Source organism: Carcharhinus amblyrhynchos, chromosome 31, assembly GCF_965287045.1.
Source record: "Carcharhinus amblyrhynchos chromosome 31, sCarAmb.v2.hapA, whole genome shotgun sequence".
In the NCBI taxonomy this organism is placed as follows: domain Eukaryota; kingdom Metazoa; phylum Chordata; class Chondrichthyes; order Carcharhiniformes; family Carcharhinidae; genus Carcharhinus; species Carcharhinus amblyrhynchos.
This window is the reverse complement of record NC_137354.1, coordinates 14,661,371-14,687,960: the sequence shown is the minus strand read 5'-3', so window position 1 is coordinate 14,687,960 and position 26,590 is coordinate 14,661,371. Positions and strand designations below refer to the sequence as shown.

General features: G+C 39.0%; 1 protein-coding gene and 1 non-coding gene across 2 annotated transcripts in view; both read right to left on the bottom strand.

Annotated features, from left to right (window-relative positions):
* kat6b (K(lysine) acetyltransferase 6B) overlaps positions 1-26,590 on the bottom strand; it is a 155,282-nt gene that overhangs the window by 49,033 nt on the left and 79,659 nt on the right. Inside the window, exons 7-8 of the mRNA XM_080215803.1 lie at positions 22,995-23,050; positions 21,319-21,443 (exon numbers count right to left, since the gene is read on the bottom strand). Of these exons, the coding sequence (XP_080071929.1) occupies positions 21,319-21,443; positions 22,995-23,050 (181 nt within the window). The remainder of the gene's footprint in view (positions 1-21,318; positions 21,444-22,994; positions 23,051-26,590) is intronic.
* Positions 5,449-5,647, bottom strand: LOC145360603 (U2 spliceosomal RNA). Its single transcript, XR_013889750.1, has one exon. It is a non-coding gene; the product is annotated as a U2 spliceosomal RNA (small nuclear RNA).

The window sequence follows — 26,590 nt, the reverse complement described above, 5'->3', positions numbered from 1 at the left end:
CAAGGAAAGCTTCAAACCCACAGAGTAACTTCAATACTTGAAGAAATACCAGTGCCAAATAATTGAACCTGCAACTGGGGAACCTTTCCAAATTTTAATACGACTCTTTACTTGTGCCATAAAAATCCATTCGACAAAGCTAAAAAACAGAACAAATAATCGTGAAGATATCCTTTTCCATGGTCAAAAAAATTGAACTCAAACATAGAAGAATGACTTGCATTCTTGCTGCACCTGGAAAGCGGCTTGTAATGCTAACAGATTTCCACAAAGTTGGAGGATACTTGCATACAGGTGTGGCGACTTTTATTCAGAGATTCTTATGGAGAAAGAGTTTGACAGAGAGAAGTAGAAGACTGAGGTGACTTGGGAGGTATTGCAGTTACTCTGTAACTCATTTGAGCCCAGAATTCCACAATTTTGTAAACCACCTGACTGGTTTCTACCTAGGTTCCATGTCTCCCTGGATGCTTATACAGAGGAAAGTCCAGACGATATTGTGGAGCTTCCGGACAGTCCATATACAGAACTACAAGGACCAAACAATATCAAAGTAGCATATCAATCAACAACTTTGAATTTCAAGTGATTTTACTATTGTGATATTGGATTCAAATTCTCAAGACAACCTTCAAGGAAGGAATGTGGTAAAAGAGGGATTTTAGTTGGATTCTCTTTTAGGTGCAAATGTTGTTATTTGCTATCATGATACAAATAGACAGGCATTCTGATTAGATATTCTTTGACTAGTAACCATTATTCAAGCAGGTTCTTTCTAAAATAGAGAAACAAGGGTGAAAGACCAGGCTCAGTGGTGCAGAACATGACCAGACTAAAAGAGTAAAAAAGATAAAAACACAGATAAATTGGTGAATTCAAACTTGTGTTCCATAGCCTGAAGGTTTTAAAGAAAAAGGAAATATTGAGGTCAAGAGTTCCACAGTTTTGAGTATCTGGAAAAGAAAGAGTTAGAACGGGCAATTATGTTATTCAGTCTTAATTTGAACATACTGAAAGAACAACAACAGATCTGCAACAACACACCATTTTTCATGAATGTAGGACACTGATGAAGTGTTTTTTAAAGAATAGTCACTGTTATACTGTAAGAAACCAAATTACATAGGGTAAGGCCCACAAAAAGGAATGTGAAAATAACTGGATGATCTGTTTTTCAGTCATGTTGGTTCGTTGATAAATACTGATCAAGACATCAGTCATAACTCCCTTTCACTTCTTTAAACAGTGCCAATGGGATCTTGTATATCCACCAAGAGGCCAAATAATGTCATAATTTAAACCACCAAAAGACAGTTCCTCTGATAGTGCCACACTCTCTCAAAAACTGCACTGCCATGTCACCCTAGAATATGTGCTAAGTCCCCAAGGTGGGACTTGATGCCATGGCTGACGCAAGCTGTTTTTCTTTTCTGCATCCCAGGAAGTATAACTATGCATTTGGAGCATAGGAAGGAAAGAAAAAGCTTAAAAGTAAACTGACAATACTGGCAATGTTGGGATAGAAATTTAAAAAAAGTTGGTAATGAAAAAATGGCAAACTTGAGATACAAAGTTCAAACATTCAGTTAGCAGAAGAAAATATTCCTGCATCTTGCCTAGGAACAAGTCTCACAACACCAGGTTGAAGTCCAACCAGTTTATTTGATAGTAAACCCACAAGCTTTCGGAAACACTGTTCCTTTGTCAGGTGTGTGGAAAGTTTTGATCAGAGAAGGGCATATAAAGGCACACAAAGTTTACAGAATACTGATTAGAATGCGAGTCTTTACAGACTTGATTAGCAGATTAGCTGTAAAGACTCGCATTCTAATCAGTATTCAATGCTGGCATCTCCACATCTTGCCCAGGAGGCAGGGGTTTGCTAGAAAAATCATCTTGAGTAGTGGTGGAAGAGGGGGTGTCATCTTAGATTTTGTATGTAAACCAGTGGTGAGGGAGGCATATGCAGAGCCACCTGGAGTATGGAGCCCCACACAGTTTTGCTTGGTTGGTCTCAATTTTCACACATTTAGTAAAGCGCACAGCCAATTAGGAGTCCAGAATTCTGGGATTGCGGTCATTTCTTAAAATACCTGGCATGGCACTAGGAAGGAGAGAGATGATTAGATTTGCATTGAGACCACAGACAAAGAAGAATGTACAGAAATAAGTGGTGTGATCTGCAACAGGACCCCAAGGTTCTGATACAGCAGGTGAATGGCTGCTGCAGCAAAGGAAGCCCTCTACATACGTAGATGAGAAGCAAGTGTTTAAGTGAATAAAGCAGTGGTGCAGCATTTCTGTAAGCATATTTCATTCTATTGGATCCCGTTTCAGTTGCAGCTCTGCTTCTGCTTCATGTTCTTTATCAGAGTGGGATTCCCAAAATGTCTCACAAAGCAATAAGTGCGATGTCAGTGGTTTAAGAATTCAGACACGTAGCAGCAATTAACACACACTTTGAAATTATCCAAGGTGAAAAGACACAAACTAATTTAAAAGATTTACCACAAAGTTTTATGTAGATGTACCTGGTAGGGGTCCTTTTAAATAATTGAAGAAATTGGACACCTCCCAGCTGCTACTTTTGACGGGGGCTCAATGGAAGCAAGAGGTTGCAGTTCAAATGTGAAGGGAAAGAAAAATGCTATTGGTGCTTCTACATGCATCATTTGACCCCAATTTGCACATATCTTTGAGACTCCTGCCTTTAGCCAAGATGGCAATCTGCCCAAAAATTCTGAAAATGCTAACTTGGTGACAAGTCATTAACTTTTATTAGATGTATAATTCTGGTCTTATTAGCCCTGCCTTAAGGCATAAACAAAAAAGCAGAAAATCCTATTTCAAACTGTTGAGGGGGATAGTAAATGTTTGGCAAGAAAGTGGAAATGGAGTCTCCTGGAAGCAGTCTTATTAATGCAGAATGAAAACTCCACTAAAGTCAGAGAATGGTGAGGCTGATAATGTTGGTACGTAAAGAAGCAATCAAGGAGCAATGAGGTAGCAGCTCTTGGGTACGCTTATACGTGATAAGAATAAGCTGCATCTTCAAGGAAACAAAAGAAATGTTTTTTCTTCCCCATTTGAACTGAGATCAAGGTTTAGAGATATTGTTACTGCATTTTAAGAGATTGTGCGCACATGCACATCGAGGTACATGACCTGAAAGAAATAAACATAAAGTAGAAATTGCCAGCAGGAGAGAGGATAAGGTTATGTAAAGAATGGGGATCATGACTTTTTTTTCATTCATTCATGGGCCATGAGTGTCGCTGGCTAAGCCAGCATTTATTGCCCATCCCTGGATGCCCTTGAGAAGGTAGTGGGGAATGCCTTCTTGAATCGCTGCAGTCCATGTTCTGTGGGTTGACCCACAATGCCATTAGGGAGGATACTCCAGGATTTTGACCCCTAGTGACTGCGAAGGAACGCAATATATTTCCGAATCAGGATGGTGAGTGGCTTGGAGGGGAATTTGCAGGTGATGGTGTTCCCAATTATCTGTTCTTGTTGTTCTAGATAGAAGTGGTTGTGGGTTTGGAAAATGCTAAAGATCTTTGGTGAACTGCTGCAGTGCATCTTGTAGATAATACACACTGCTGCTACTGAGCGTTGGTGATGGAAAGATTGAATGTTTGCAGATGTGTTAATCAAGCAGGTTGCTTTGTCTTGGATGTTGTCAAGCTTCTTGAGCATTGTTGGAGCTGTATCCATCTAGGCAAGGGGGGAGTATTCTATTACACTCCTGACTTGCTAGATGGTGGATAGGCTCTGGGGAGTCAGGAGGTGAATTACTTGCCACAGTATTCCTAGCTTCTGATCTGCTTTTGTAGGAACTGTAGGCACTCTGTTTATGTGGTGAGTCCAGTTGAATTTCTGGTCAATGGTAACACCAAGGATGTTGACAGTGGGAGATTCAGTGATAGTTACACCATTGAATGTTAAGGAACTGTGGTTAGAGTGTCTCTTATTGGTGATGGTCATTACCTGGCATTTGAGAGGCATGAATGCTATTTGCCACTTAACAGCCCAAGCCTGTATATTGTCCAGATCCTGTTGCATTTGAACATGGACTGCGTTAGTATCTGAGGAGTCGCAGATGGTGTTGAACATTGTGCAATCATCAGCGAACATCTCCACTTCTGACCTTATGGAGGGAAGGTCATTGATGAAGCAGCTGAAAACTGTTGGGTCTCGGACACTCTCCTGAGGGACTCCTGCACAGATGTCGTGGAGCTGAGACAACTGACCCTCCACAACCACGACCATCTTCCTAAGTACCAGGTACGACTTCAACCAGTGCAGAGTTTGCCCCCTGATATCCACTGATTCCAGTTTCACTAGGGCTCCTTGATGCCACATTCGGTCAAATATATCAAGTCAAATGATATCAAGGGCTGTCACTTTCACCGCACCTCTGGAATTCAGCTCTCTTGTCCAAGTTTGGACCAAGGCTGCACTGAGGTCAGGAGCTCAGTGACCCTGGTGAAACACAAACTAGGCATCACTGAGCAGATTATTGCTGAGCAGGTGCTGCTTGATAGCACTGTTGATGACCCATTCCATCACTTTACTGATGATCAACAGCAGACTAGGTGGTAATTGGCCGGGTTGGATTTGTCCTGCTTTTTGTGTACAGGCCATACCTAGGCAATTTTCCAAATTGTTGGGTAGATGCCAACGTTGTAACTGTACTGGAAGAGCTTGGCTAGGGGAGCAGCAAATTCTGTTCATGACCGATATGAATAGATTGGGGAACAGATCAGATTTGGCAAATTTCATAAATAATGGAAAACAAACAGCATTCAGCCAAATTTACATTTGACTCTCATTTTCACACCTGTTTTGAGTTTGAAACGTTTGACAGAATTAATACTGCTCACATATTAGACAAAACAATATTCCCTGTCTATGTTAATATCACAGCTGATTTCAGATGACAAGAAACTCAGGCCAGACCTGACATACGCTGATCTGGTTAATTGCTCTGGTTGACAGCTAAAATTACATTTTTATGTGGATTTTGGAACAATTTAACTCATTCCTATCATCTTGTATTTGTCTCACTCTTTTGGGTTGACGTAACAAAGAAACCACAATAACTAAAGAAGAAAGGAAATTTGTAAATTCATTCTAAAATTAGAAACCCAGGAGGCATGTTGATCAAACTAAGTACGTGAGCTTAGGACAGACTTTTTTCTAAATAAGAACAAACTGAAGTGAAACATTGTGATAAAGAATGCACTGGCAACAATTAGCATACTGTTACACAGAAGTGGTCTGTAAAATGTGCACATTGCTCTTTTTTTACTTTCTGATTTGCAGTAAATTTTTTGTTTTGTTTTTATTCCAATTCAATCCAATCAAGTCCAATTCAGAGTCCCAACAAGTTGAGACACTCCCGATCCAAGTTGATAAGACAGGGCTCTCACCTCCTGTCTTGGGTTGATCTACATGATCCAAGCTGATTGGATCAGGCATAGCTCCTCCTCCAAGGCTTGACCTCATTTGCATCTTAGCTAAAAGGCTGAGATGCCGCTTTTAAAAATTGCTTCAAATGAAGCTGAAATGTAACCTAATGAATTCAACCAAGCGCAGCATGTCAATACTATACTTGATCTTAGCCAAAAGGCTGAGAAATGATAAGAACAGATATTACACTTTTGGTCATACATGAGGAAAAAAATCATAACATGGACAGTCCTTATCAGACTTGAAAATGTGAGAAGGCTTAAGTAGAAGCAGATTGATAATCTAATGCATCTTCTAAGAAAATGAAGTCTCAATATCAAAATATTTCTCATATTTGAAAAACTAGAGATTGAAAAAGACATTGAAGATGTATGGATGTTACTTATATTTCTAAAACTTCATAAAATGTACACACAAGGTTGAAAGATAAAATTTTGAGAATAATTAGTGTAACAGTCAATTTCATTTATTAAATTTGAAGTGCAATAGGTTATTTTGGGTCTAATGTATACCCAAGTTGTCAGCTGTGAAGGAACTCCTTACCATTTCTCCATCTGTCAAAATACTATCTCCTGATCACTGGTTACCTTGTGGTGCAAAAACAACACAGATTTTTGCTCTTGAAGCAAAAGAAGTCTGTGGTTTCATTATATTCTGACGGCGCTCAATTCCATACCTCAATCTCTACAGTTATAAAACAAATAGCATAACATTATTTGTCCATTTAGATTGAGGATGTTAGCTAAGGAAAGGAGCTTTTGCGGCAATAGGAAATTAATGAGCCTCAACAGTTTTGCAGATTGGAGAGCAATTCCTCACATCTACCAACATTTCCAGGTAGCTAACAGATATGCACCAGGTAGAAATCCTTAAATGCCCTTACTGAAAAAAGTGTAAAGCAGGCCAGAAACGGAAATGAAGTACAACAGTTCCTTAAATAGAATTATTCACTTGCACCTAAACATTCATTCTTACTTCACCACCAATCTGCTTACGTCAAATGCAACAATATGACATTTGAAGTTAAGATCTGAAGACAGGATACAGAGAGGGTCCATTTGCACATTCTCCAAATGCAGTTCATGGAATGTACAGCAGAAAACCAGTGTATTTGGCCAATGTTTATGCTCCACTTGAGTCTCCTCCCACATATCTTTCAATGCTAACTATATAACCTGCAGCTGAGGAACTGGAGAAGAAGACAGACGAGGGCCTGATCCTGTCTCTGGGACATTATTTAGCCTGATCTATCCTCCTGACACACACCCGCAAAAAGAAACTTCAAGATTTCAAATAGCAGAAAATGGAAAAAGACTAAGGGCAGAATTTTCCTGTCCTGCTCACCATGGGAATCGAGCAGGTGAGGGGCAGACAATGGGAAGGTCCGTTGACCTCGGACAGGATTTTACTGTTTCGGGACAAGCGAGGCTGTAAAATTCTGCCCTACGTCTCTATAATTAAATGGGTAGGCAATGGGGCATCATGCTAGAGGCCATCGGTTAATGTTCATCATTAAATAGAAGTTGTCTGCATTCCGCTACCCAACCTCTTTCCATCTAAACTCTGGATAATAAAGGTGACTTGATGATTGCAGTGTGTTCAGTACTATTTGTGACTCCTCAGACACGGAAGTCGCCTGGGTCGATATGCAGCAAGGACAATGTTCAAGCAATGTGCCAGGCAATGGCCATCTCTAACCAGAGAGAATAGAACCATCTCCCCATTGCTGAATCCCTCACATCAGAAGGTACTCCCAGAATATATGTTGGAGCAAACATATCGTTGTTGTGGGTACTACAGCAGCTCAGAGGCTGGAATTCTGTGGTAAAGATGGCACAGTGGTTAAGCACTGCAGCCTCTCAACGCCAGGGACACAGGTTCTATTCTGGCCTTGGGTCACTGTCTGTGTGGAGTTTCCATGTTCTCCCAGAGTCTGTGTGGGTTTCCTCCAGGTGCTCCTGTTTCCTTCCATTTTCCAGAGATGTGCATGACTGATTATGCTAAATGCATGGGATTATGATGGACTGAATTGCCTCCTTCTGCACTGTAGGGACTCTACGGTTTTAAGGTGAGTATCTCATCCTTAACTTCTCCAAAAGTCTGTCCCATCTACAAAGAACAAGTCAGGAGTGCGATGGAATACTCTCCACTTGCCTGGGTGAGTGCAGCTCCAACAACACTCAGGTGGACATCATCGAGGACATAGCAGCCCACTTGATCAGCATCCCAACCTTCACTTAAACATTCACTCCCTCCACCACCAACGTACAATGGCAGCAGTTTATTGTACGCACAATGCACTGCAGCAATTCTCCGAGGCTCTTTCGACAGCACCTTTCAAACCCTCGATCTTTACCAAAAACGAGGACAAGGACAGCAGAGCTTTGAGGAACATCACCTCTTACAAATTCCCCTCAAACCCACACACCATTCTGATTTGGAACTATATTGCTGCTCTTTCACTGACGCTGAAACTTAATTTTACACCTCCCTGCCTAACAGCATGGTGAGTGTACTTAAATCAGATGTAGTTCAGAATAGCAGCTTACCACCACCTTCTCACAGGCAATTAGACAAGGGCAACAAATGTTGGCCTTGCCAGTGACGCCCATAGAACAGAAAACTGGAATTTGGTAATCCTAATTCAGTCCACTATCTAACAACTTAATGAAGTTAGCTTTTTGAACCATAATGTTTGGCAGGTCATTGCTTTGCACTTGGCAAAACTGCAAATTTTGTAAATACTTTTGATACATACGGAGTAACAGGAATATTTTGAGGGATTGGAACAAGTCGGTAAAATGATAATTATTGGCATGCCATAAAACTGTTTTTGTTATTTCTACTTAATTAGTAATAAGGCGGCAAGATCTAGTATTCATATTCTGACAATCCACAGGATTTAGTTGCTACTTCTCACTGAACATATAAATAGGAACTGAGAGCTCTTGCAACTAACGGACACTTTATTAAAACTATAATGTTCAAAGCACAACCCTAATTTGACAACTAAAATTTAATTGGCATTTTTTAATTAACATCAGGGCCATAACAATCAGACAATTCTACTGATGACATTGTGGCCTGAGTCTTAGGAATCTTCCCTTCATTCGCATCTTTTTAAGCTTATGGCACCATCCTAGTGAATAATAAAAATTAAACAAGGGAGAATTTAGCAAAGCTTTACAAAATTAGAGGAATAGATTCTGGAGTCTTTTAAACAAAGCACTTCAGTAATAAACTCATTGGACTTGCGGTTAAAATATCTAATGTTGGATTCAAGCTTTTTTTTTCAAACTTATTTGTAGGATCAATTGCCAGTGTTTGTTCAAGGCAACAGCTACACTTTCTTCCAGGTTAGGTTTGAGTACCTAAAGAATAAACAGAACCTTCTGTTAACCTCTGGACAATCATTTGAATTTATGAGGTCAGCTCTACGACTAAACTACCTACGGATTTTAAAATAAAAGTTGGTTGAAGACTTTTGCAATGGCTCAGTAACTCTCATGTACTGGTTTGTCTTGAGCATGAAAACTTTTTTCTAGCATAACGTGCTAGGATACTGTCATTTAATTTTTAGGATCTTGCTTTGAATCCAGCCTGAATTGATGGGATGAAATTCACCTCAACAACCTTGCCTTGCTGCAAGGTTGCTTTGTGAAATTGATTTACAGAAGTATCTACCCAAAGGTGCAGATCCAGAAAATAAATTTGACAATTGGAGGTATTGCAGTGAAAGTATAGGGAATTGTTCCAAGACTGTAAGTCTTGGGAGAACATTGTTGGGACTTAGTCAGGGGAGATTCACTCTACATTCAGTATTTTCATATCGGACCTATAAATGCTTGCTGTTGGATGCTAAATGTGGAGAAGTGCTTTATTCCCCAGCACTCTCATCTCTCACTTTGATAAGGCCAAAAATTAATCCCCAGATGTGGATATGTTATAAAAGACAAATAATTAAAGGATTAAATCAGTTTGGCCAACTCAAAAATGACTCAGACTTCAAATTAAATCCCACTGCAAGTATTGAACCAAAAAAGCAATTTGGGTAATGCACTAATCCTTACCTCAAGCACTGATTCCCTGTAGCTCAGCCTCACTAATCTCTTGTCTCACCTGGCATCTGTGGAGAGGGCTAAGGCCGAAAACAAAGGGGAAATTAAATCAGTGCTCATTTGAGTTGGGGTTCCACAAACAAAAGATAAAACAAAAGTCAAAGAAAAATAAAGCAAGGAATTATGACCTGGAGAACAGGTCATGCCGAAAAAAAACCCATGATTTTAATGATTTCCAGAGAGCACTAATTGAAAGGAAAAGTTCAATCCTTTAGCAATTACTGGTGGTTTTATTGGATGTTAATTGGCTGCTTATTGGTAATGAGATGGGGTAGTTTAAAGAACGAGAGCCTCTCCTCACTTTTACATCCGTAAACCTAGATTCTCTATTTCAGGGTAAGATTCAAATTGTTAAGTTTCTAAGGGGATGAGTGCTGTAACATACAAAGGGTCACAACATGTGGATTAAACAAGGCTTTACAGTGAAATTCCAATGTTAAGAGGGAAAGTTTTTAACTGGTTTTCGATAATCAATGAACCCAAAATCTTGTCATGAAAGCTTGGAGTCTTCTTCACTTCACAATATGTGCACCAGACCCTGAAGCACATTATTCCTCTTTCAAAGCAAATCCACCAGTGTAGGTAGAGGTCAACATTTCACTGGAGTTGGATAAGGAAAGAAAACACCGCCAGCAAGATTTCATCTTGATCAACTAATTACAATGAAAGAGAGTATCCACACCCCCCCCCAACCCCCATCCTCTTGGGGAGGGAGGGCTAATATTGCCAAGCAAAATTGGCAGCTTTAAACAATTTACCATTTCACTAATATCTATTCCCTTCATTATTTTAAAATGTAGCAGTAGCAAGATGGTTTTTTTGAAATTGCTGTTGTTGTCAAGTCTTATTTGGCCCATTAGCACTGATTATTTCCCTGCAGTCCAAACACTTCCTTGCATTATTATCAAACTTTACATTATTTACTATAGATATGGCATTTCCCATTCCTTGAAAGAAGTTCAATATCCACAAACAACCTGAATCTCAAGATTGGGTATGCTAATGTTGGGAAGATAGTTTGAACCCTGGAGGACAACCATACCTTCTCCCTTGTCAAAAGAACACAAACAATTGCAAGAATAGTACAGCCATCCTGCAATACTTCTCATCCATCAGGTAAACCAGGTTTTCTCTTCTGATCTGGAGCCGAAAGTATGTCAAAAGAGCTTGATATTCCACTCAAGTTTGAATTATTTTCTCAGAGGTTCTCGTGCTTCGCAACAGATGAAGGCAGTAGGTTAGAGTCCTCTCTCAGAATTTGGATCAGGCTTTGTATGAAAATCCCATACAATGACTCCAGGTACACTGTGGATTCTAACCATCAGGAGATCCTACACCATATAAAGGTAAGTTGTTATTTAACACTCAGTGCACACCTTGGATTTAAAAGCTAACTCTGCGTTATTGGTCAAGATAATGTTAATGATTTTCAAGCAAGTATTTTGTTGAAAATCAAGCAAAATCAAACTTTTGAAAAGTCCTTGAAGGACTGTGAATTACTGACAACACTGTCGACAAGCATAAGCACATTCTTCGTGTAACAATTAGAAAATATCACCCAACCCAACATAGTTAATCAACCATGTAAATTTGAGGTACAATGCAACTATGACAAGGATTTCCCAGTGCAGTTACAGCAGGACCCCCTGTGGGAGATTTGGCAGCCCAGCCAAATGCCAGCTGACATTATGAGCAACCAGATGACTCTGACCATGACTGCCAGGGCTGGAAAATCCCACCCTAGGAATCTGTCTCCTCTATAGATATAGCTATTCCTAATTTGACAGAATGAAAGGAGGATAGTTATATTTCCCCACAGTAGTTCAGTGTGACTTCATTTAAAAAAAAAAATCTTTGCTATAAAGTCCATCTTAAATGCTTTTAAGTTTCACTTTGGTTTAATATTAAGGATTGGGCTTAGGTCAACAGACCTAATTCAAGACATGACAATTTTGAAAGAACATGAAGGCAATAGAGGGGTTGCAGAAAATATTTATGAGAATAATTTCAGGGATGATGGATTTTAGTTACATACACAGATTGGAGAATTTGGATTGTTCTCTGTAGGGAAGGTTTTAAAGGAGATTTGATAGTGATTTGTTGACACAAAAGATACTTCCTATTGGCAGACGCATCAAGAATCAGAGGACATCAATTTAAGCTAATTGACAAAAGAACCTGAAATGACATGGTGTGGGCAACTAGCTGAGCTCCTCTTACAGACTGCAAGCACAGACACAGTGAGTCGAATGGTCTCCTTTTGTGCAGCGACCATTTTGTGATTTTATAAAACTTAATGGAAAAGAAGCACGTGGCAAGGAACACTTGGGAACTTGCCCATGTACAGAAATCAAATGTCATGATCTTTAGGATAAGTGTAACTAAAACAACAATTAATATTTATTCGATTTGTGCCCAGTTTATTAATGCGTAGAGTTCCAGCACTAACCAATTACTGATGTCTTATCTCCTGACAGGTTTTGCTCAGTTACTAGCACTCTTAGAATCAGCAGGCTGCAAGTTCAAACTCAAGTTCAACACCTCAGCAGATAATCTGCATGTTTCAGCCAACATACTAAACTGTGGCCTGTTCTGCCTGCTGGGGTGCATGTTAAAAAAAACCCTGTTGTACTATTCAAAGAACAAGTATTTTTTCAGTGTCTTAACCTTCATCAACTAATACCACCAGAACAATTCATCTCATTTCCGTTGCACAAATTGGCTGTTGTGTTTTACAGTGGCATTTCAAAGATAAATTCATTGGATGTGAAGTACTTTGGGTTATCCTGAGAGCAGGGCAGTGCTTTCTTTTTAATTAGTGAGATCCAAAACTGCTGGAGAGGTATAAACTGATGATGAAAGAAATTCTCAAATGATTAATAAATCTGCCAACTCTGATGCTGAAAAGATGGGGGTGAATGGAAATTGAGATAAAGTCAATATATTTCACTCTTACATAGCATCATTGAATATGCTGCTTCGTGGCAATCAGTCATTTCAGCCTCAGTCACAGAGAATGTACATTCATTTCAATAAGGTCCAGCACCTTGAAATGTTTCAGGAATTGACTTGAAGAACCGGCAAAAAAAACATACAAATCTAACAAAGGACAATGTATATATTTATTGTAACTCATGGTCTTGCAGCTTGAAGAAAACTCTGAACTCAGAAAAGAAATATCTATATCCATACCTATCATCTCATCATAAATATCCTGCTCTCTTGTTTAACTGCCACAGTTATAAAGCTTGAATGTGATAGAGTCTGATGGTAGATTTCCAGTAGAAAGGTCAGAAAGACCCTACTGACTCGTTAAGATTTTTGACTTCAGGGAAATATAAAAATTAGAATGTGTTTGAGATAACGAGAAACTGCGTCCGTTTTCCTGAAAGAACACAGGAAAGATATGGGAGGAAGTACGTACACTTACACTCCACCTGAAGCAATTTTGTTTCCATGGTTATGATGTTAGTAACTGGTACTGTGAGAAAATCTCTAATTAAAGCTGTGCATCATTTTCAGATCCTGCCTCAAAATAGGAAAATTATTTCTATGGTTAGATTATATTTTGATTATGAAAACATGCCAGTAAGTGATCTTATTTAGCAAAGAGAATGTTGGCAAACCTATTGGTTGCATTGTTCATCCTTGTTTTTGCACCTCATTTGATTTCAGATTTCAAATGTTACAATGCCGAGGGTAATACCCTAATTCAAGGAGACTTCAATGGCACCCTAATAATGAACAGATTATGGTATATTCATAGTTAACTGCACAACTGTACATACCTATGATAGAGTGTAGGGGAGTTCAATTTTTGTCTAGAGATGTATAAATCAATCTATCGTAATCCATTCATAACTGAAAAGGCTGCTGTGATTCCCAATTGGTGATGGCCTTTGGGAACATTAGAAAGGCTGATATAACTTACTGGTAAGCTACAACACATCTTGGAGGAATGTTTACATATCTTTAAAAGATTTTTACAGATTATTTCTCTAAATTAATCATTTATATTCTTAGATTCAAGGTAGGTGACATCCTATCAACAGAGGTAGGCAATAACATCTAAATACTGAAATAATCATGTTTCTGGATCTCCAGTAAACCTTGCTATTCTTAAGTTTTCAGACCAGTCAGGAGTACTTATGAAGCAACTAGCCTTTAGTGACCTACTCAGAAAGGAAAATGGAGAAATAACTGGCAAAGTTAATCCATAAGATTAAAGTGAAGGGGCTCGTACAACTATTGAACAGGAATACTCTGAGAAACACACACTCAACTGTGTCTTCACTGATCAATCATATTCTTACACTACTGGTGGTTAGAGACCAATGAAAAAGAGAGCAGAATTGGGAAACTTAGCTCATGCTTTACACAGGACACATCTCTAGTTTTGTTTACCCAAAAGTAGTGTAGTAAGAGTCTGCAGACATGGACATTTGGCCCACAAATCATCTTATCTGACAAGGTAGTTTAGTAATACATTTTATTTCTACACTTGAAGTAGAAGATGCAATGCTGTTACCTCTAACCAATTTTTCAAAACTCAGGAGGGCATTATTAGGATTCCACTGGTGAATAAATAGATAGCTTGCTAGTCAATTTAAAATGATGATGCTGAAGAACCTGAAATGGTAACATGAACCTTATAGGAAGCACCAAATTTGCTCAAAATGTAATATCTGCAGACTTCTCTGAAACCTCTATAATAACAAATTCAATCTGTTTTATTTTTGTATTAATGACTAGTTTAGCAATTTCATGCTCTGAATCTTTAAGGTAAGGTATATTAAGGCAAATACAACAATATTCATCTACCACGTAGACAAATTTCTAGAATCAGCAGAAGGCAGAAAGCTTCCTTCTACAGAAACTTATTTGAAGCTAGTACACACTGTAGTTCTCTAATTTCTCTTCTTCACACGGTGAAGGATATAATCAAAAAAAGAATAGCATTGTAGGATTGGGTAAAAATATGAGCCATAAAAGCTGAGGAACAGCAAAGACTGGCACAAACTAAGGGATTATGGAGGGCAAACATCGTCAGTCTTGACTATAGGAGAAATGTCCCTCTCTCCATCCCATCCCCCAACTGACTTTGGGCCATAAGGCACGATCCACCTAGGGTTGGAGAATACAGATAATTAGTAAGAACACAATGCAAGTTAAATAGTGGCTCATGCGGCAGCAGAAATAACATCACTTAAATATCAAATGCCTGAAGAAAAATCCAGACCACTATGCTATCAAGCAGAAAACAGTGCTGCAGATGTCTAGAAACAGCTTTCAAACACACATCAAAATCAATCAACTAATTCTTCTCTAAATACAATTGGTGACCCAATTCCCTAACTATATACCACAAGACCTGTCCTACTAGGACTACACAGGGTCTCAAAATGCACAAACTGCCTAAACATAGGCGACCAATATTGACATATGTTTTAGAAATTCCCGTGTTTTTGTGGCGAGACTTGAATGTGAGCACGATCAGCAATTCTCATTTCTTAACTCTAGAAATCCCACATGAAGGTCATGTACAAAGTGTTTTTTTCAAACGTAGACAACCCTGTAGAGAAACAGTATTACCATTCAAAGAGAGTTTTGCTTTTGGATGCCATTCTGGTTAACATGCTCTCCTTTCTTTAAATCGTTATTCACTGTCTTTTTAGCATTTCTTTACATGATGGGTATCCAAGTTTGTGCATATTATCATTCTAGAACTAGCTATGAAAAACATGTGGTGACTTTCTCTTTTCCAATCTCTTCATGAAGAAATACCGAACCTCCATGAAATGCCTCCCCCGAATGACGTCACAGATATTGCATAACTCATCAAGGGGAGGTAGAATATACAAGGGCAGCAATTTCTGAACTGTTACCAAGTGAGACTTGGGTCGGTATTCTTCAACCGCGCCTCAAAATCCTGCCTGAGGCCAAAGGAGACTTCTGTTCTGTGAACTGCGCTCGCCCCCACAGCAGTAATTCCGGCGTTGATCTTTGCTGACTTATTCCACAACTTTCAACATATGATTAACTGGAGAAACCAGGGGAACTGATAAGCTACGTTGAACAGGCAAACTCAAGTTATCATTATTCTCATCTTAGTCTTTGCAGAAATTAGCTTCATACAGTGGCTCAATTCTGATAGCTCCACCTGTAAGAGGTAGTAAAAAACAGAGAGAATAAATTTACTGGTCCTCGTCAGCTCACTGTTATCAATATATGGAGATTGCAGTCAAGTTCCTTGCACTGTGTTTGTAGCCTCAAGCCTCTCTGAAATGGGGTAATGTGACAAAACTTGTGCTTCAAAGATCATGCTGTTATCTCTACAAATGATAGGCTGTGCTAATAATGAAACCCTGTGGACATGCTAACGTTTGGCAGTTTGGGCAAACAGGAAAATTTAGGGAAGCTGCAATGGGCCAGTTCCCTGATGTATTTCTACTGCCAAGGAGCTTACTGAGACTGGCTTGGCATTGATCAGCTGCCCCCTCTTCAGAGGCAGGCAGACACACAACATTGTTAAAACCTCAATTTAGGGAAAGGTCTGCAACCTCTCTGCCATCTCACTGGGAAACCATCACAGCAGGAAGCTTCGTGGTGCAAGGAGGGACTGCATTGATGAAAGGCTATGATTATAGCAAAGACTGATCCAGTGAAGGGGTCTCCTTTCCAAATCAATTCATTTACAGATCTCGGTGCCAGCTATTTGATGTGCAGCCCAGAGAGGGCTCCTCCATGTGGAGGCTTTATTGCAGGTCTCCAACCTGCCTTAGCAGCATTCGCCTCTTCACTTGTGGCTGCTGAGGCTCGAGAGGTTCGGCCCTCCGAATGGGCCAGCAGTGTTAGAAGCTTGCCTGCCATATTTGATAGAACGGCAAGCTCAGATGTGGTCAATTAGGAGGCTGCCTCCAGGAAGATGCAACGTTGGTCATGCTGCAGCAATTCTCTCAGTCCTCCTTCAATCAGGTATTGGATCCTGAAGTCAGTCTTTTGTGACAAAGGCTGACTAGTTAGCCCAAGTGCTAGATGACATATAAATAACCCTACAGTCCTGGCAAGAAGTAACAAAGTCCGAAAGAAATGTTATTAGATGTTGCAATATTTTACATTGAAGACAAGTATTAATTAAAAAAAAAAGCTGGCCTCAATGGCTAATACAATTGAAATAGATGAGAATTTTTGTGACACTAATCTGAGTAATAAATTTAGCAATTGCAAATTAAATCAAAAAAGCAGTGATAAGGGACTGTTTCTGAACCATACAAAGATTCGAGCTACTTTAATGAAACATAATAGTTGGCAAACTTTATACAAGATAAAACTTCAGTTTTTTTCAGATCAGATTACTCTTGGGTCAGAAATAATCTTTAACCTATGCTTAATGCTATCTCCACTCATATTGTCTGCACCTTTCAGAATTGATTAGCTGTAAAGACTCGCATTCTAATCAGTATTTTGCAAACGGTGTGTGCCTTTATATGCTCTGTTTGTGACCAGAACTCTCCACTCATCTGACGAAGGGGCAAACCCCGAAAGCTAGTGGGTTTACTATCAAATAAACTTGTTGGGCTTTAACCTGGTGTTGTGAGACTTCTTACAGAAATATAACAACAGAGGGATTCTCCAACCTCGCAGGTGGAGGATGTGGTCAAGAAGGCGTATGGTGTACTAGCCTTCATTAATCAAGGGATTGAGTTTAGGAATCAGGGAGATAATGCTGCAACTTTGTAAGACCCTTGTCAGACCCCACTTGGAGTACTGTGCGCAGTTCTGGTTGCCTCACTACAAGAAGGATGTGGAAGCTATTGAAAGGGTGCAGAGGAGATTTACAAGGATGTTGCCTGGATTGGGTGGCATGCCTTATGAGGATAGGTTGAGGGAGCTAGGTCTTTTCTTCCTGGAGAGACAAAGGATGAGAGGCGACCTGATAGAGGTTTATAAGATGTTGAGAGGTACAGATAGGGTGGTTGCTCGGAGGCTATTTCCCAGGGCTGAAATGGTCGCTATGAGAGGACACAGGTTTAAGGTGGTGGGGAGTAGGTACAGAGGAGATGTTAGGGGTAAGTTTTTCACTCAGAGGGTGGTGGGTGAGTGGAATCAGCTGCCGTCGGTGGTGGTGGAGGTGAACTCATTGGGGTCTTTTAAGAGACTCCTGGATGAGTACATGGGACTTAACGGGATTGAGGGTTATAGATAGGCCTGGTAGGTAGGGATATGATCGGTGCAACTTGTGGGCCAAGGGGCCTGTTTGTGCTGTAGTGTTCTATGTACTGGCTCTGATAATAGCAATTTCTCATCTTCTCAAAAGTCGTCAAGAGTTAAGCCTCATATTTTGAATGTGAAGTTCTGCACTTAAGATGCCGTCCTTTCATTTGAGTTGCTAATAATAAGTTATCAAATCAGTCAGGTGCAAGTTCCAAGGCAAAAAATTTAAATTGAAAAAATAGTGATAGAAGCACAACACAACAGTAGTGCAACATGCCACAGAGGGACGGACTGGCTACAATCCCATCAGGGCACTAGTAAGATTGAGAAGGTTCCACGGTTAAGTGCTAAATGTCTTATGATCAGCTATGTTGCAACAACGTGATATGGCAGATCAACACTTGCAGTTAGTGTTAATAAAGTTAACAGTACAGCACATGTAAAATATATTTTCCTTCCAATGTAAGATCTGGACCTCTTCATTTCCCCCCTTATTTTCACCTTCCATTTGTTGCTAATTGGAGGATTTGTGGGAGAAAATTGCAAGATAAGATAAAATCACATCACTTCATTTTTTTTTCTCCCAACTTTACTTTATAAAAAATAAATACTGTTTTGCCTTTCTTTCTTTCATGCATCTTTCTCCACCTAATTTTTCCTCCCTCCTACCCTCTTCAGTGTTTGCATTTGGTTGGGTTCAGTTCCACAGGGATGATCATCCTTAGCTATTCCAAGCTACTCCTTAGCTACACCTGAGGATGGCACAGTTGTTAGCACTACTGCCTCACAGCGTCAGGGACCCAGGTTTGATTCTCGGCTTGAGTCACTGTCTGAGTGGAGCTTGCATGTTCTCTGCCATGTCTGCGTGGGTTTCCTCCAGATGCTCCAGTTTCCCCTCTCAGTCTGAATGATGCGCTGGTTAGGTGCACTGTCCATGCTAAATTCTTCCTCGGTGTACCTTGAGTGTGGCGATTAGGAGATTTTTACAGTAACTTCATTGCGGTGTTAGTGTAAGCCCACTTATGACACTAATAAATAAACTTTAACTACATCAAGTGTGATCCTTCACAAATTAGAATTTCCTACTATTTGACCACTTAGCCATCATAGCCAAATACAATCCCGTTGACACCTAATGTCCATCTCTGTTCATAGTTGATTTTTCCTTCTCTTAACCAGGATCTGAGGCTAATTCTAATCTATAGAATTCCTACAGGCAGGAGGATGACATTTGGTTAATGTCTTATGCAATCTGTAATCCACCTAGCCTACACATTTTTGGATGCTAAGGGCAATTTAGCCTGGCCAATCCACCTAACCTGCACACCTTTGGACTGTGGGAGCACTTGGATTAAGCCCTCACAGACACAGGGAGAATATGCAAACTCCACACAGTCAACCAAGACTGAAATTGAATCCAGGTCCCCAGCACTGTAAGGCAGCAGTGCTAACTGCAGTGTCACTGTGCTGCCCAGTCTTCGTTGGGATTACCACAGGCTAAAAATCAAATTCATTTTTATATATTAGCCACACTGGTAAATTTGCCAAACTATTACATTAATTTTTCAGCCTCTTTTAATATTGCTTCAGTGATGACACCTCTTGTCATGGTTGAGGTCTGCAAAGCAAAAATACTAGATCATCCCAATAATCAAAGTTTTAAAAATAATTTTACATCGTTCATCATCTAATACTAATGGATAGATTTTTGGTAATATTTACTGTACTCATTTTTTCAAGTTCACTAATGTTGGTAAAGTAAAAAAAAACTTCAATTTCTGCATAACAATATCGTAAATAAACATGTTAAAAGTCACTCTTTGAGGTTGGTCATGAAGAAACCAGAAAATGGACGATATGGATACTATGTAGAGAATTCAAATGAAGAATAAAGTTAATCACTTCACAAGAAATATTATCTTCACGTAATTAAAACGTTCTACTAAATTTCTGACATAGGCTTGCTTCTGAGATACAACTATCAGAGTAAATGCATCTATGTAAATTAGTCACAACTGATCTGAATTGAACAGAAAAGTACATTTACACCTTTCAAACTGAATCCACGTATGAATAAAAGTCAATATAGTCACACAAGTTAGTTCACCTTTTTAAAAATACAAGTCCTATATTACTTAATCATTTCTTTTAAAAAATATATTCAATCAGGTTCCAGCTCTGCCCTCATAGTCAGAGTTCTACATCATGGAAAGAGGCTTTTGGCCCATCATGTTACATAGCCATCAAACACCTATCTGTTCTAATTCCATTTTCCAACACTTGATCCATAGCCTTGTGTGCTATGACATTTCAAGTGCTTTTCTAAATATGTCTTAAATGTTTTGAGGGTTCCCACCTCTCCTACCCTTTCAGGAAGTGAGTTCCAGATTCCCATCACCCTCTGGGTGAAAATGTTTTACCTCATATGTCCTATAAACCTTCTGCCCCTTACTTAAATCAATGCCCCCTGGTTATTGACCCCTGGGTTAAGGAGAAAAGTTCTTTCCTACCCAGCCTATCAATGCCCTTCATGTCCAGATCATTAATGTACACTACATACAGCAAGGGACCCCGTACCAATCCCTGTGGAACACCACTGGACACAAGCCTCCAGTCACAAAAACAACCTTTGACCATCATCTTCTTCCTCCTGCCACTAATCATCATCTGTTTACGTGTGAATGTCCACTAGTACAGCATATTTAGATGGAAGAGTGTACGCAATCAGAAGATGCCACTGATTAGGAATGAAAGAAAATAAAAGCTACCTTTGAAGCTGCAACATGTGACATCAAAATACACTATACATCTCATACCAAAGTTTGAGTGGTTTAGAAAGTCATTTTAATCACAAATGAATTACAACATTAGAGAGGGAGAATGAGTGTTATGCAATGTTCTACATTTTGGTATATTGAAACCAAATATAATTTGTCACGTATTGAGGTTCATAATACGTAAATAATCATAGTAGGACACCAGTTATTTGAAATAAAACTACTTTCAAACTGATTCATTACAATCTGATTTCAAAAAAAGGTAAATGTTCTATTTTTACTAGTTTATCCAATTGTAATGGTGATGAAAATAAAATTAAAATAGTTACTGTACGTAGAAGCTTGTTTAAGCCCTTCATTGTACTAATCTTCTGCAACACCGTTAATTATAAAAGTTATCCTGACTTTATAACACCAGAGTGAAGGTTTTTATATGCCTATACATACAGATATAACATGGTTAAGAAAGCCTTTCCCCTGTAATTATTTTTGCATGTTTTGTTGACTGCAATATTCTTGCACTAAAGATCTGTGTCATACATATCATCATCTAAAAAACAAAGACGTACATTATAGGATTTAACAGGCAAAAAACAGTTACATTTTGTCCATGCTGAATTTATTTATCACAGAACTAATTTTAAGACACACAAAATAGATGAATCCATATGTGTGATTGTAACAACCAGTGACAAGACTGGAATTAGTTTCACTAATCAAATAAAATGTCTCACCTGAAGTGATAGATCTCGTGCTTGCCTGAACATTTCCAAATCCTCCTCTGTCACATTGTCCTGGTGGCAGGCTGCAGCCCCATCTGTACTATCCTTTTTGATATTTTTCATAATTTCTTCATTGTCTGCAGTTCACCAAAGCAACACAAGGAAAACGTTCATGTACATGAGCAGAACTGACCTTCATGTAAATTTAATTACATGCTCCATTAAAAGCTCCATGAAAAGTCCACAACTTTTCCTGGTGCTTTATTACTCAGGTGACATAACAATTCTAAATACTAATAATCACACAACTAAGACATGCAGCGAAGGCAGGCAGTAGCACGAAGTAATTCAACAGTAGTATTTATTTTGCTGAAATACAGCAAAATTGATGTTACTTTATGCAAAGAAATAAAGCAGAGGAAAAATATTAAGTAAAATGCAAAATAGAAAGTTAATGCAGAATAGAAAGTTAAGACATCTGCCACTTCTCACTGTTAACATTGGAGGCAAACAATCACAACGGTCACTCCACTGTTTGGAAAGGACTGAAAGAGTGAGAGGGGTAATGTGGCAAATTGGATGGCCATGCAATTCTACAAAGCTGTAAGTAGTGCTATGCAAGCATTTGGGGAATCTTAGTACTACAACAGATGCAAATTAAAAAAGATGTTTGATCTGTAATATAAGTTTATTTGAGGAGTGTTAAGATATTTAGTTAGCATCAGAAAAAGGGACGAGATGTTTTGTTTGTTTACATTCCTACGAAAGTGAAGAAGGAATAAGAGAAGAAGCTAAGGGCTACGTGGTAAAATAGAGTAAACTTTCACTGGACAGGACGCAGGTTGGTTTGGACCTTTGCTTACCATCGTCCCGATCACGTTTAATCCTTCCGTGTGCCAAGCTCCCCATCCCTGCTGAGGGGGTCCCCATTTGAGGGGTCAATCTACATTTTAATCTGCCTAATATTTTGTGCCTTACAAGGAAAGAAGTTTGTCTGAAGTGAGCAAATGATTTCAGTGAGCATGTTCTGGAAGCCCTCCATGCATGGGAAAAGGCAGGGAACATAAAGCTACCACCACATTTCTTCTGTTGAAAATGAGAGTAGGCTTTTGGTGCGGAAGCCAACTCAGGCTTATGTTGCGTATGCCTAGGTGGTGCATAACTGGGGTGTCCCTTTTTACGAGACTTTCTGTGAATAGTATAGATATGAGATAGCCCATCAAAGAGTCCCTTTATATGGCTGCTGTTAGGAAGGTTACTAAGAGATAGTACACTTGATTGGCTGGAAGAACTTTGAGGTGAGTTAGCAGAAGTGGAGGTGCTGGATTTGTATGAACTAGGGCTCTGACTAGGAAGTGAAGATTGATAGAATGGGGTTAACTTTTGAGCAATACCTGGAGACCATGATCTAGAGTTAAAAGTAGCTGATTGTTTCAGCTTGCACTTTTCTTTGAGCAAATAGCATTTTGAAAAGTCTACAATTTCACCTCGTGCCTTTCGGCCATCAGGTGAAGGTGTAAAAAATTTAGTTAGACCATCAACAAGGCCGTAAGTTGTTTGGTTAATGGAGAGTTTGGAAGCACCAGCCAGGCTTGAGTCTGTATGAGTCAATCTGCTGCTCGAGTCCTTTAGAGACGCAGCATGACGAGATGAAGGTGTGGTAGAGATTTTAGTCTTTTGACCCCTACCAGGTGACCCCCTTCCTGTGTCCATTGTCATAGATCCTTCATCGTTGTCTGCAGATCTGTGGAAAGGGCAAAGTACAGCATTATTGCAAAGGAAAGAATATGCAACATTTCTAGTTTTTCTAAAATGCATGCAAAATATAAATGAGGAAAATATCGCACAGACTGCATTTCTATTTGATGTTACTGATTTATATTTGTGAACATTTCTGCTACTTTGTTCCTTGTTATATGGAGTTATTTCTACCTCATCATTTACATTCGCACATCTCAAACTATTCTCCAATGCAGGCGGTTAAGCAGCTAAATTGTTTTTAAGGTCACTGCCAGTGTAATTACCCATCATAAAATGCATAAAAGTAGAATGGGTAAACTCCTCAAAAGGAAATGCCTCTCCACATCTCTGCACATCCTCCAAATAGCCTGGCTAAAATTCACAAATGGCACATGGAAACTATGCATGTAAAACTCTGTTCTACTTTGTGACAGAAATGTCTTAACGTACCAATAAGCAATGTTGCTATATAGCCATGCTTCAAACTAATTCATCAATGCAGTGTACTGGGAAATATGAGCACCTGTCCATACAAGGTAATTTATTAAACAGATGAATAAAACTTTTGATTAGTTATCTAATAATCTAATGTTCAACCATTCCTTGTTGCATTGTCTATAAATTTATGTGCTCTGTATTTATTCATTCAAAAGTTTTTGGACCCACAACTTCGGTTCAGAATGATTTACAAATGTTAGCATTAAGTTATGAAGTGAATCCAGTGTCTTATAAATTTAAATGACTATGATAATATGACTAAGTTGGCAGATATCTATTATCTGTTCTTCCAAAGAGCATCTGAAGGACTGCTCTTGAGGAGCTGCACTGAAAGGGACAGCTCCCTTAATTAGGAGTGAAATAGGGATATTGACTGAAAGCTGAATAGAGTGTAAAACTGAATGTAATTATTCAAGCTGGTAGAATTAATCATGTCCTTTAAAGAACGTGCCCTTAGAATTATATTTTAAAACATTATAAATCAGATAGGGTTTACAAATTTGAATTTCTAGATTTAAATACCACAGTTGCACACAGAACAAGATGCAGGACAAAAAGCGGAAAATTTTCAAGAGATTCTGATAACCTTTACAAAGCTTATAACTGGCACTTAATGTTTAGTATGGCTGAATGCAAAGTGAAGCATTTAATGATAGCAAAATAAACAGTCCCCCTTGATTAAAGTGGAACAGGGCAATTTTTAAACAGCTGCAGTGTCAAGTTTAGATGAATCGAAGATAAACAAAATGAGAGGGCACTTTGGGAGAAACATGGAGTAGAACTCCTCAGACTTCGTAGCAACTCTTTCAAATATATTAGTGAAATCACATTATGCTAATATACCCAACTTGAATCTTCAACCTTCCAAAGAAGTACAGTGAAACCAGAAAGGATATAGAGGACAGATACAAAGGATTTAGGCAAAGGTCACTGGTAAGAGGAAATTAAGCTTATTTTCTTGAGCCAATCCAGGGTGTGCGGATATGTCAGTTTTAATTGGTAACAGTGAATTATTTGGGAAGGTAGGTCAAGAGGACATGCCATCAGAATTAAGAAGCCACTTAGCTGCAAGTTTAAATGAAAGTACATAAATAATGCCATGAAACTGTCAAATAATAGCTATCCCGTTTAGTTCACTTCTGCAGTATTTTCCGGCTGATTTCCTATTAATAGAATACCAATAAGTGTAGAACAATATGGTGATGGACAGCCTGGGGAATTAGAGACGCAACAAGTGCAGCGTCTTTGATGCATTAATCCAATAAATGTATTGCTTTAACTTAAGTTGAATTGCCCTTTCGCATTTCATAAATCACACTGGGTGGCACAGTGGTTAGTAGTGCTGCCCCAGAGCACCAGGGCCCCAGGTTTGATTCCCGCTTTGGGTCATTGACTGTGAGGAGTCTGCATGTTCTCCGTGTCTGCGTGAATTTCCTCTCACACTCTGAAATTTGTGCTGGTTAGGTGGATTGGTCCTGCTAAATTCTCCGTCAGTGTACCTGAGCAGGTGCCAGAGTGAGGCAAGTTGGGGATTTTCACAGTAACTTCATTGCAATATTAATGTAAGCCTAGTTGTGACTAGTAAATAAACTTTAAAAACTTACTTTACATTCTTATAACTTCCGTTGTGTGGAAAAGCATCATAAATCAAAAAAAAATCACTCAGGATGTGATATTAAAATTACAAAATAACTTCAACTAATTTTCCAAACAATGAAAGGTTTCTGAATTTAGCAATAGATGATATTTCTCTTTTGCTAAAACTTCATCACGATGTCAAGTTTTGAAATGACAAAAGTCGTCACCATTCTTAGTTGCTCCCTTTGCACAGGCACTGCTCCCGTTTCAAAACAGCCTACATCCTGTTCCACATTACATTCTGCTTGCTCATAATAGTGGTTTTCACTAACATATATTTTCTTTCTTTTCCCCAATCCATGAATTACCTGGTCCTCTCCTCTCCTAATTCCTCATGATTTTGCTCCTGCAGCTTTGGCATTTCATACATAACCACTTCCTTCATACTACCACTGGTGGTAGGACCTTGAGCCATTCTGGAATTACCTCTGCCTTACCACTCTTAAAATTTTCAGAGCCTGTCTTGGTCAAGTTGTCAGTCACTCTACCTAACTTTCCCTGCAAGGCTCAATCTGTGTTTGTTTATGCAGTATCTTTATCCCAGCTGCTCCATTAATATGGGGAACACACAAATAATTCACTAATTCTATTTGTCAATCATAAGAACTGACCCTAGTTATTAAGAGGATTGTCCGCCAAATGAATAACTTCTAAACTGGCTTTTCTTTGGATGGAACTCCATTTGCAATCTTGCAAGGGCAATGGACTGGATTCCTGCATTACTTGTGTTTGAGGCTCTTAAGTACTTTTCAAAGCAACACAAGTACTAGAGATTTAACGTGAGAATGTGTCATTGGTCATGGTTCACAATTTTGCATTATGCAAACACTTCGTTATTTTCTCACTGCACATAAATAGACATCTACTCATATATTAACTTCTAACTTATGGGAAAACGATTTCAGACAAAAGATAGAAGAAATTTGCTCAATACTCTGGGCAGGATTTATGGTCATGATTCTTTCAGGCAAGCACACAGAGACATATTTCTCGAATCAAAGTTCTTAATGAGGAGAAGTACAGAACAAGAGATTGACAATTTAAAAAAAAATCAAATCAATGAATTGTAAACAACTAAGCGGTTCAAGTAGAATTGTGTGTGGATATGGGACTGTGGAAAATACATTCAATCCTTTTGTTCACATGTGACATCTGAAATAGAATCTGCTGGTTCGTGAGAATGTCATTTGTATTGAATTCAGAGTTCAGTTCAGTTGAAGGATGATGAACCTGCAATCGCTGTGGATGCGCAGTGACAGATTTTATTTTTGAAAATGTGTCATGAAGGAGAGGTGAACATTGGTACAGTATTTGCTTCAACTGCAAAAGGTCAACATCCATCAACTTTGACATTAATGTGTATTTTTCAGGTCTCTTTACACAGTTTGACAGTTCTTGAACACTGGAG